Raw genomic sequence first — 12,702 nt, 5'->3', positions numbered from 1 at the left:
AAGATGTATCGTTATCGTATTGATATCTAGATATGAACATTCAAGATATTAATATCGAAAAAGCAACGATATAAACGATATAGATTTCCCCCGTGTTCGCCCTGCATGTACAGCTCTGGAAGTCACAACAAATTTCATTTATTCGTACTTTATGTTAACGTTGATGACTGGCAGTGAGTTCTTATAAATAAAACTGCACTTTCCACATTCTTTTGTATTATGATGTTTGTATTTTTCTGAAAAATGCTTGGTTTTCACCGAACCCGTAGTCATATCCTATTGTATCAATATCGAGATATCTGGCATAAATATTGAGATATGAAATTTTGTCCATATCGTTCAGCCCAAATATAGAAATCTATGAATCTGAGTGAAATTACTCTTTAAAAAAAAGAAAAAAAAAAGAGTCTCTAGTTGATGATAAGTGAGAGTAAACTGCCATCCTGTCTCTATCTCTGTCCTGTTGTGGAGTTTCTTTACATTTCTGTGTTGACTATAAATGGATCTCCTCATGTATAAGGTAATGAGATATTAGAAGAGATGTTTTCATCCTTCAGTAAAATGTCTATTTTGTTCTTTTACAGAATGGAGCGGTCAGTCGGGAGAGTCTGGTGGTGTAAAAGCCAAACCCAAGCTGAGGATCCTGTCCAATCGTGCAGCTGCGACTCACCAGAAAACCCCAAATAACCAGTTAATTTTCCAGACTGTACATAGTGGCCACACTGCTGATTTGCTGTGGAGTGCTTTTTATAACGCATGATTTTAACTGAATGTGTGTTGATACTTTATATGACATGAGGTGCATGGATTAAAGTTATGTACCTTTTCATGTCTAAAATTTTATGGCTGCCACAAGTGCCTTAGATTGTACAGAATGTGTTGAATAGTTTTGTAAAAAAAAGAAAAGAAGAAAAAACATTTACAGTAGTTTCTTGTTGCTAAAGTACAGGCTGTCCTTAAAGTCTCTTTACAATTTAACAAATTTAGTACGAAAGCAAATGAAAAGACAAATCTGTAGAAATTATCACAAAATGTAAAGTAGATATTGAGATGTTCTTTCCTCATTTAATCCACCTCTATATGGACACAATTAGTTCCATGAACCACATCCGGATGGTACTGGATTTGTTTCCATGTTGTCTGTATCACAGACTCATTAATGGTGTTAATGACATCAGTGATCTTTTACTTCAGGTCGCTGATGTCCCATATCTTTGTTTGATACAGTATATCTTTAACATAACCCCACAGACAGAAATCCAGGGCAGTGATATCTGGTGAACCAGGTGTCCAGGGAATTGGACCATCCCTTCCAATCCAGCAGTGTGCAAATGTTAGATTTCGGAACCCACCAACATGCAGTCCCCAGTGTGGTGGTGCACCATCTACTTGGAAAATGATGGTTGGTTGAAGGTCATCCAGTTGTGGTGACACATATTCAGTCAAAAGGTCAAAGGTCAACATTTGCAGGAATTAATTATCTCGTTGAAAAATGGACCAATGATTTGATTACACATAATCCCTCACATTCGTACAGGCTGCATATGCGATTTAGTTTTGATAAACCAGGATACACATAGTGCCTTTTCTTGAGGAGTCGCCGTGTTGGGGTTTATTTGGCAGAACCTGTACCTGAAATACACAGATGTAATGTGATTATAAACTTTGATAACCACTGAGAACACAGAAGAAATCTGATTAATATTTGTTTAAATTGTAAAGAGACTTTGTGGACACCCTGTATATTGATATAGTTTTATAGGGAGTTAGGTTTTTATTTTAGCTTCTTTGAAAAAACTGATTTTTTTTTAAATAAGAAAAGCAATGTAAAAGTTGATGAATTCCTTTACTGTATGCGTCCTGTGTTTTTGTAGTCCTAGTGTGTGCGTCCAGTGCGTTTAGCTGGTGAACAAAATAGTCTCAGTTTTTATTGGATCTTTTTCCATTTTAACACAGAGTTCAGTTATAAATTACAGTATATTGTACAGCCAAATAATACAGCCTTAATAAGCAATGTATGTAATGAAAGCTAATATTCCAATAAATGTCTCTATGGTCAAACATTCATTCAAGTTTTCACCACTAGGTCACACCATTTTAGTGGATAATTTGATTGTACACTGGATTGTAAGGGCCTGATTTACTAAAGGTTTGCGTGTGTGAAAACGTGTCGGAACTTGACTGTGTACGCAAAAACACTTTGAAACTTATCTAACAGGACACACTGAGGGTTGCATCTCTCAAATGGACAAAATTGGTCGTGCAGCCCATTTAGCGTGTTTAATGCATATGGGTGTTTCTGCAAGAACACGCAAAATTATTGGTAGGAGTAAATGCTAATAATTATTTAGTGCGAAATGTGACTTAAACCTGAAACTGAGTGCGTTGGCTGATTTTACATCTATATTTTGTACGTCTAAAAGGCAGGTTTGAACTGGCACAGCTTTGTGAAAAACTGGCTGCAGTTGTGGCGAGGAGGCGGCATAGGCACAACCAAAGACAGAACAAGTCTTTTCTACTCGCATCAACATTTTTGGAATGACGGAAGAAAGAAAAAATAAATGAGACGTATGGCCTCCCCAGCAATGAACGAGGGGATGATTTGGGCCCAGCCACAAGGAGGAGTCATGCAGTGCCTTCTATGACAAAACTCCTCCAACGTTACATTTCTGTGCGTCTGGATCATTCCAGTCACTGTTACCATTAGTGCTGGCACATTCCACAACAGTTTTTCCAGCGTATTGTCTCCATGACAACAACCAGTAGCACATGCAAAGTCCCCATTTAAATAGGGCGGTCTCAGGACTTTCCACCTGTTGTCATTTGTGCAGGCAGTCATAGTTGATCACCCATGACATGCAAATCAATAGCACATGCATTTTTTAGTGGGAGCAAGCAAATTTGTGTCCGTTATCTGCAGTGTTAGTAAATCAGGCCCTACGTATCCTCAGTGTCAAACCGATGTTTTCCTCTTCATCTTGTGACTTATTTTATTGTTTAGGGACATGTTAAAGTCCAAACCCATGGATATGCTTCTTTGTGTTTTCCTTTTATAAATTAAGTTTAGTAGGATCCAGATCCAAACCCAACATCAGAAACTGCACATTTTTAATCCCTAAAAACCACATTGGAGTACAATGTGCAAAACTGGGATCCAGCAGATCTAACACAACAGGTTTTAGTCAGTTTGTACAGTTTTTATTGAAATTTATGACACATTAAATTAAAGTATAGTGCAAATAAACACTTGGCGGGTTATTGTGGAATGGTTTTACTTTATTAAAGTTTAATCTATTTTGAACGAGTCAAACATTTAGTCGTCTGCCCTGCTGTGACTGCGTTCTGTCAGATGTGTGTTCTCTGTTTCTGATGTGGCTTCAGTCTGAAGTTCTTGTGTGATTTTCCAGGGAGGTAGTGCCAAAGCAAAACTCATCTCAAATCACTCAATTCATCTAAATAATAGTCAAAAGAGGAGTAAAACTGATGGAAAAACTAAGATTTATTTAATAATCGCACAGGTTTTAGATAAAGCCAAGGCTGATATTGAAGAAAAACTTAAGTAAATTAGTCAATTCAATTAAGTAACACTTAAAGCAGGGATAGAAGTGATGGAAAAACTGATGTAAACCTTGTCAGATTATTTAATAAAACTCAAAATATTGAAGATAAACTGAGTTACACTTGGAAGAACTGATTAGCATCCAGGGGTGTGACCAGGGGGACTGGTATGGTCTTCTACTGGCAGTTGCAAATACAGTGTGTGTGTGTGTATGTAGATGCACATGTCAAAGTCATTAAGGGTTATTGTAAAAATCATTTATTAAAATCAGCGCAAAGAGAAAATAAACTTGCATTTATTGACAATATAGGGCTCAAATAACGTGCAGGTACTAAAATTACAAGAGTTGTTATGATGAAACTGGGCCCAAGTACTTTCAAAGGAAGACGAGTAAACTGAGCATGAAAACTGCCCCACAGTGAACACCTGAGAGCTCGTACATTCAACTTCACTTTTGTAGACCGTGTCCTATTTTCAGGAGATACACACAAAGTGGTCCATTGAAAAAAAAAAAAAAACACTCTAAGTGACGTGCAAAAAACTCACCCGATTTCTTCCACCATACACTACCAGTCAAAAGTTTGGACTGACTTGGTTTTTCTTTATTTTCATGACTATTTACTTTGTAGATTCTCCCTAAAGGCATCAAAACTATGAATGAACGCATATGGAATTATGTCACACTTTTTTTTAACTACGCAACTCAAAACATGTTTTATATTTTATATTTTTTAAAATAGCCACATTTTGCTTTTATTACTGTTTTGCACATTGTTGACATTCTCTCCATGAGCTTCATGAGGTAGTCACCTGAAATGTTTTCCAACAGTCTTGAAGGAGTTCCCAGTGATGCTGAGCACTTGTTGTCCATCTGTGGTCCAGCTCATGCCATTTAAATGTGAAGGTGTGTCCAAACTTTGGACTGGTAGTGTCTATTCCCAGCAGTGGCACCTGGAGGAAACCAATGCAAGGTGGGCCTGTGTATGCCGAGAGTTCAAAACAGTACAAATACTACAAGTACATAATAACTTATCCTTCTGAAAATCTGCTGTTTCACAGATGGTCAATGAACCATGTAGTTATGAGACTCCATGTACAAGCAAGGAAAGTCAAATTCCCAAAAAAATATTCTAGATGTTTAAGTTTACAGATAATAATAATAATAATAATAATAACAATAATGGATTAGAATTATGTAGCGCTTTTCTATGAATGCATACTCAACGTGCACACAGTGGATCCATTATTCATTCACCCTCACATTCTCCCTCTGGTGGTGGTAAACTACATCTGTATCCACAGCTGCTCTGGGGCAGACTGATGGAAGCGTGGCTGCCAATCTGTGCCTACGGCCCCTCCCACCACCACCGAACATTCACATGCATTCATACACCAGTGTGAGTAGCAGCACTGGAGGCAAGGAGGGTAAAGTGTCTTGCCCAAGGACAAAACAGCACATGGACAGAGCGGGATGAGAACCGCCAACCCGCTCTACCATCTGAGCCATGGCCGCCCCAGCCTAGGGTATAATGTAGTACAGAAAGCCAATATGTGTGTGTGTGAAAGGAGATGGAGACGGGTGCAGAGACCATTAGAGACTACCCAGACCTTTATCTGATGCTGTTACTGCTCATTGTGATCGGTATCATTGACATGTTGAACGGTAACTGAGTATTGTGGAGATATTTGTGTTCTGGAAAATTCACCAAAGGATCCACAAGTCAGCAGAGTAGAAGCCCCCGTACCCAGGGGACCCAGGACAGACCACCAGCCGACCCAGCGATGCAGATCCTCTGAAGGAGGAGGCCTGTCTGTAGAGCTGTCCATCCATCAGAGGTCGTTTTCCAACAGAACCAGTAGATCCAGAGGTCGGTACAAATCCACTTCCTGTCTCCTCAGGACCCACATTTACAAAAACACATCATGAAATCACTGTCCTACATCGAACAGTGTGAAATGACTCTGTTTTGATGTTTGTAGATGTGGGTGTAGACGACACTGGAAGAGGCATCAACAATGGACCTGTGAGGGAGAGCAGGACCAGACCCCGGACCCCGGACCACACCCTCCGATAAAAAAGCCAAAATAACCCCTCTGGAACCTGAAACTGCATAAACTTCATCTTTTTCTCCTGTTTTTGTAGAAGAACTGATATGGAGGTTTGGTTGGTTTTCTAGAACATGTCATTTCATGAGTGGATTGTACCCACTGATCTAATGGTTCATAGTGGAAGGTAGTGTTTAACCCTTAGGGGTCTGTCCATACTCCTGATGTGACCTTTATAGAACACATAAAACATGTTAATCACACGCATGTTTGTTATACTTCTATCAGCTGTATTTCACTTATATGAGCTGATAATTCTTTTACACTTTTTCTTATTTTATTAACATATTGGACCCAAAAATACACAAAAATAATACAATTTGAAAAAAATGTACTATTTATTACAATGAAATCCACAATCGTGGTTATTGATCTGTTTTGGAAGTTGAAAGAGTAAAGCAGGTTTGTATATGAACATGTAAAGGGGTCTATTTGTCTATTAATCAGATCTCCAGGTTTACATGGTCCATGAATGTCAAACAAAACCTTTTTTTCTTTTCTAGTGCTGCAATCTCCCTCAAGGCGTCCACCACAAACCGTAGGTTTAGAAACTGTTCATTTAGTGTTTAAGTGTAAACTGGTGAGTAAGGAAGCTTTTAATGCTATTGTAATCGTTGGAAAACCTCTTCCAACATTTAACAACAATTGTGTCCTAACATGATACTGTTTGTAAAATGTTCTGTGGTAAAAGCCCTCACAGGTTGGAATACATCATTTAGATTCAGTTCATTTGGAGATGTGTTAGAGACAGGATGAAAAACTGTAGTCGAAAAGTCACTTTGAAAAGTATAATGTCTGACTAAAAAGTAGAGTAACAGAGTAACTATATAGTTACATACAATGAAAATACTCACATAACTCAAAAATATACGATAGTTATGTTACAGTTATGTTAGTTACGTATGACAGTTAAGTACTTTGTTCTGTTTCACTACTGATGCTTTTACAAAACAGAAAACTTGACTCATTTGTGTAAACAACCCAACTGAAAAGATGAACTGAGTTATTCCATGAGATGATTTGTTTTTAGTTTGAGGTAAAAGTTCAACAGAAGTTTCACTGAAATTCAAATATCTGTGAAAAATCAATCAATGACAAGTATTGTCAAGATGAGCAACTCAAAGATATATTTAAAATGATTAATAAATTTTAAAAGCATGCAGTAGATTTGTTCAACTGTAAAGTTTATGTTTATTTATTTTGCATTACGTTGAAGTCCTTTTAATTACTTTCTGTACCGTCTGGTCATTCACTCTGCAGCAGTGGATCATTTTCTATAAGGCCTCTGCATTTCACATACAAGTCAATATTTACAAACTCTTCCACAGAAAACTATTCTACTATTGGAATTAAAAATGAAGTCATTTATCATATTATTGTCATTTATACTATTTCATTCTGATGGTTTATGGCCCATTTTGGATTCTATACTATAAACTGTCAGCTATGATAAAGGAGACCAAATGTAGACATTTTGTAGTTTTTTTCCATAACCTATATTTTCTTGAATGTATAGATATTTTTGCCAGAGTCAGGTACCCATGTCCATAAAGTATTCCATATTTCCATACTTAACTCTTCGCAGTTATAAACATATCAGGTATTTCTTTCAATCCCTCTGTTGACAAGTGCATCTGGATGCAGCTCCTCAACATTACTGCTGCAGTAACACAGTAATATATTCTAGAACTCTGAAGTAAACATATATAGTAAAATATACTTTCAACTTTTTCATTTGTTTTTTTTTCCTTCTTTGTATTACAGGCTCATTAAATACTTGACACATTTTCAAAGCACAAAAAAAGGATCTGAAATTAGAAAAAAAGTCATACTCCAGACATCTGGTGAAAGCATAAAAGAGGACATGACACTTCAGGATGTGGAAGTGAGAACGGAAAAGAAAAGAAAAATGACTTATTTTTCTTTTCTTCTTCTTCCTCTTGTGGTGCTTTCTCCCTTTTTTTCCAAAACAGTAACTATTCACAAGTGGAATTTTATGAATCTTTTTTTTTTTTCAAACTCTCCTTTAAAGTGACCATATGTTGATTTCCAAAGACGCTCAGCTTCAGCTGGAGATACTTGAACAATCACACACTATGTAAATATTATTTATCATCACAAACCACTTTTCCGATGTGCCTGAGCAGGTGAAAAAGGGTTTGAAGGCTTTGAGTTGAACCGTGGTGGTTCTGTAGTCATCAACAGCTGCAGAATAATCAAAGGCCTGGTCCAGGCTGGTGGGTACCGCTGTATATGTGTGTATGGGTTTATTAAAGGAACTTCTGTGTTTTAACTCATAGGCCATGAGCTACTGTGAAGGCGCTGTGTCTGCTGCTGTCGTCTTTGTTGTCGTCATCTTCATTTGCAATTTCTTCAAACATCTTCTCCCATAAAACTGCTGTTTGGATTTATTTACTTATTTATTCTTTTTTATTGTATGTAGCTGTCATGGGACAATGTCTACAAAGTTTATTCATAGTTTTGAGAAATTTTGATTTTTTTATGAATTTTTGAAACAATAAAAATGTGCCTTTACTTATAATGGTCCATATTTTGATGGTTTATAACATGAAAATGGTTACAGGTATCAATATAGTTACTACTGAGCACTGACAGGAAGTCATATATGGACTTTGATTGCTTTAGTTGAGTTCTCCTCCAGTGGAAATACCACCCACTTCTGTTGGCAGAATGATCAGAATTCCATGTAATGACCACGGATCTTCAAATGAAAATCTGTGACTACATTATGGAATCGCTAAAAACTCCATGATGGGCCCACAGAAGTGACACCAATGTAAGTCAGTGACAGGCATCAGCTGTGGTCCACACACGGACCCCCAGATTCAAATATAAGCTCTGTATATAAGCCCTCCTGAGACTGACTGATAGTTGGCCAGGAAACTCCGTGCAGGTCCACAGATTTGCACGCATCCCCACCCTCCAGCCAGTAGTCTAAACAATATAGACTAATGCTGCGTTCCAGGCCGTTTTTTGAGCCCGCAAGTCACGACTTCAAATCACAACTCACGACTTTGTAATGTTCCAGGCAAGTCACAGTAAACTGCCTGTGTGCAAGGAAGTGTGATAGCTAGATGTAAACAAAGTAGCATATCGGACCGTACGTTATGTTCATTTACAATCATTTCTATTGCCAAAGGTGCTCGCTCCTTGGTTATTTGAGGGAAACAGAGGAGTAAAAACTAAAAAAAAAAATTATATATATATATATATATATATATATATATATATATAAGGCAAGAGAAGCTGTTTAACCCATAAAGACCCAACGCTACTTTGGTGTCAGTTCCCAAATAATTTTTTTTCTCTATTTAATGTTTCTTAAGTGATTTATCACCATTTATTATAATATTATCCTCTGTATTTAGTGTTTTTTCAGTGTAAATTAGGTATTTTCTTATATTTAATCCGCTGATCATGTTGATGTTCATTAAAGTTCAGAGTAAATTCGAAGGATATTAAATCAGAAACAGAGAAAACTGAAGAAAAAGTGATATTTTCAACAAATATATCAGTAACTGCACATATTCCAAGTGTGTCCATCCACTGTCATCGATCCATCTCCATGGGTTTCACTGCTGAATCAATGTTGTAGAAGATAATGGTTTCCACGTTCACTACGGAGCCTCTGAACGTCCAAATGGGTCATATCTGATGACCATGAAAAGATGACAAATTGTATTTTACCCCAATCATTTACATGTATTGATAGGATTAGTGGATCAACAGGTATTAAACAGTTTAGATCAGTAGATGGTTTTGGTCATCAGTGGCTGTTTGGGTCTTAATGGGTTAAATGTATTCTTGCACTCCATGGACTGAAAACTAGCTAATGCTAGAGTAGCTGCAGATTATGCAGAAGATTTGCAGATAAATAACGTTAGAGCAATACCTTGTTTTAATAAACAATCAAAGTCTGCAAAAACGCCGCATCCATGGGGGCTGCCACTGCTGCGTGACGTCAGAACTCGGAACTGGGAGAACATCGATCTAGTACGAGTTCACGGGTAGGAAGTTACAGGTTTGACTGCTATTCCAGTGCATCTTCACCAGTAGAAGGTTGGAAAAACACGAGTTACGGGTGGCCTGGAACACAGCATAATTCACTAAATATTATTGCTGTTTATTGGAAATGAACAGATAGACCTATGTAAACAAAAGAGAAAGAATCATTCATTCCTTCATTTGTTTTGAGCAGAGGAAAAAATGTAACATTTTTTTGTGTACAAGGAACTAATATCCGAGCAAATACATTAATAAATAAAGATGATCAAGACAAAATAGCAATTGCCATGTACACCAGTAATAACAAAATAAATTCAATATGTACTGCTCAAGAAGATGTGGGAAGAAGAAAACTTCTTAAATCCCACCCCCATCTCACCTTTCTACAACATAACACATTACTTTTGCTTCCTTAATGATATAGTAACATCTGTTTAGAGTCCTAATAATGTAAATCACCGATAGTAAACAGATTAGGAAAACTGAAGTATATTACACTTAGTATATAATCTAAATGATAGTCTGCATAATTTATAATACAATATATTTCAACAATAATCACTTACCAACAATGGTAATGGAAGTGGAACATACCAACATGGTAAACAACGACAAGCACATGTAACAGGGTCAATTATTTCACAGCAATGTGGGTGTGTAGATGATATTGAGTATTGTTTGTTAGAATTACACAAAATCTGTTCATTTTATTTTCATTTCTTTGGGTTAATACCTGACATTATGGGCCTCCGAGTCAGTATGTGGAACTTTTAATTTGATTCTGTTCCCCAGCGAGTAATTTACAGTGTGACACTACGCGCTATAACTAAAGTTTCGCGTCTTTACCTCTTCTCTTTTGTTCCAGATCTCTATGGAAGAGGTAAGCAGCCGTACAGTCTGAGATGATTTTTGGGTTAGTCTCTACTAATTTAATTTTAAATGAACTGGCTAGTTCAAACTGTATGAGGTGTGCTTATGATGTGCTGAAACACATTTTTGTATCATTTGGTTTGTGCAGGGGCATGTTTTACGGGGGTCGCTGACCGGAGGTTTTTATGTTTATGTCACTTTTGTCAGGTATGCTGTATTTTGTTTTTATAATTTAATGTATAGCCCTTTTGTTCTGGATCTCTATGGGAGAGGGGCATGTTTTACAGGGGTCGCTGACCAAAGGTTTTTGTGTTTTCTGTCACTTTTGTCAGGAACAGAAAAAAAAACAATAAACGGAGACTGCCTCCAAAGTCATACATGCGGGTCTTGTCCTTAAAAAACACAACGCAGAGTCCGACATCACCGGTTACACACATACCAACAAAGGTAAGAAAGAGCCAAGGATGGAATGGCCCAGCTATTAACAATAAGCCCCGCCCTCCCTGTACTGTGACCAGACCACCCGTTTGTGAAGTGCTTTAAAACTGTGGACATTTTGGCACTGCTTGTGGTGAAGCTCCAGACTGTTCCACAGTTTCACCCCACATAGATAAAGACTCAGTAAATTAACATTAAATCGGAAGAGTCTGTTGTTACGATGGCGATATGTCACATTTTCTTGCGCACATCCCAGAACCTCACGATTTCTGGCAGTAATCCCATATTACTAAGATTTTATCTGGATCTAAAATGCTCAGAGTCTCACAAAAAGTCTGAACTGGTTCAAGTTCTTTAGTTATAAATGTGTTCAGTTCAGTTCATAGAAAAATAAACACTGATCACTGAAACCTCTGGGGCCAACATAAAAATAACCAGCTAGTAGGCTAGGCTAAATAGTACGCCCTGTTATTTGAAATCAGGTTGTATTGTTTCTACATCTCATAATTTCTTATTTATAGTTAGATATTCGTAGCTTCACCTGAGAGCCCAGATACTATTGTATTGAATTAAGATTTGATTTTATTCACAGAAACAGTAGTCGCTTTTCCACTGGACATGTGCGCAAATCTTTACTGATATTTACTAAATGTCGAAAAAACAGAAGTGCGTAATGTCGGTTTTTCCATTAAATCACAAATACAGTGATTTGTTTCTTTATTATCGCAAGATGACACAAGAAGTCATTCCATAAACATGGCAACGAATGTAAATATGGTGTTGATTTACAGATATATTCATTATAAGTATATATTACCCCTCTATCTTGTACTAAATTAAAAAATGATCGGGTTTCCTGGTGTGTCCACACATGTTTCTTCTTCTTCCATTGTTGTAACGTACCTTAACATCTGTTTTTTTAATTCACCTGACTAGTTGTGAAAAAAGGTCTTTCCATTGCAGTTTTGCATGATATACCATTAGCGCTACGCCCGAAAAACCACCTCTTGCCAGCACAAAAACTTTTAATTGAAAAGTGAGACTTTTGGCGATTGTCGTTTTTCCATTAGGTAAACTAGCGACTTTGTACCCGTGGTGCCATTGTATGATAGCATGAGAGGCTAAAAGCGCCCAGCATACCTCACAACATTTGAATACGGACATGAAATTGTGCCTAGTAGATAGTCAGATAATGTTTGTATTCATTTGGCGAGTTTGGTGGCGATCAGGTGTGTGAAGGTATGTGGTGAGTTCAGACCCGGTCCGAGGTTAGCTGGAAGCCGGTCTGTGGTGAGCTGGGAGCCGTTCTGAGATTAGCAGGGACCCGGTCCGAGGTGAGCTGGGAGCCGGTCTGTGGTGAGCTGGGACCCTGTTAAAATTGCCCAGCAGCCGATCCGAGGTGAGCTGGGACCTGGTCTGCAGTGAGCTGGGACTCTGTTAAAATCACCCAGCATACCTCACAACATTTGAATACGGACATACTGTAAAAGTGTGCCTAGTAGATAGTCAGGTAAGGTTTCTATTCATTTGGCGAGTTTGGCGGCAATTGGGCCTGCGAAGGTTGAGGAAAACCTGTACAAACGCCCTCCTGTGCTGCAACATCAATGGGACGGACATCGATTGTATGGACATCGATGGGACAGACATCGATGGGATGGACACGGGGCAGGGCTGAAACATGCATTATATCGGTAGGATGACTC

The 12,702-nt window shown here is 37.8% G+C and overlaps 1 protein-coding gene across 2 annotated transcripts in view; it reads left to right on the top strand.

Moving 5' to 3' along the window:
• lsr (lipolysis stimulated lipoprotein receptor) overlaps positions 1 to 3,244 on the top strand; it is a 32,250-nt gene extending 29,006 nt beyond the window's left edge. For both annotated transcript variants that reach the window (XM_030159196.1, XM_030159197.1), the window contains one exon: positions 585 to 3,244. In XM_030159196.1, coding sequence (XP_030015056.1) covers positions 585 to 620 — 36 coding nt within the window. In that variant the 3' untranslated portion in view covers positions 621 to 3,244. The remainder of the gene's footprint in view (positions 1 to 584) is intronic.
• The last annotated feature ends 9,458 nt before the right edge of the window (positions 3,245 to 12,702 follow it).

The sequence above is a fragment of the Sphaeramia orbicularis genome, chromosome 16, assembly GCF_902148855.1.
Source record: "Sphaeramia orbicularis chromosome 16, fSphaOr1.1, whole genome shotgun sequence".
Classification (NCBI taxonomy): domain Eukaryota; kingdom Metazoa; phylum Chordata; class Actinopteri; order Kurtiformes; family Apogonidae; genus Sphaeramia; species Sphaeramia orbicularis.
The sequence above is the reverse complement of the archived record's forward strand: the minus strand, read 5'-3'. Positions and strand labels throughout refer to the sequence as shown.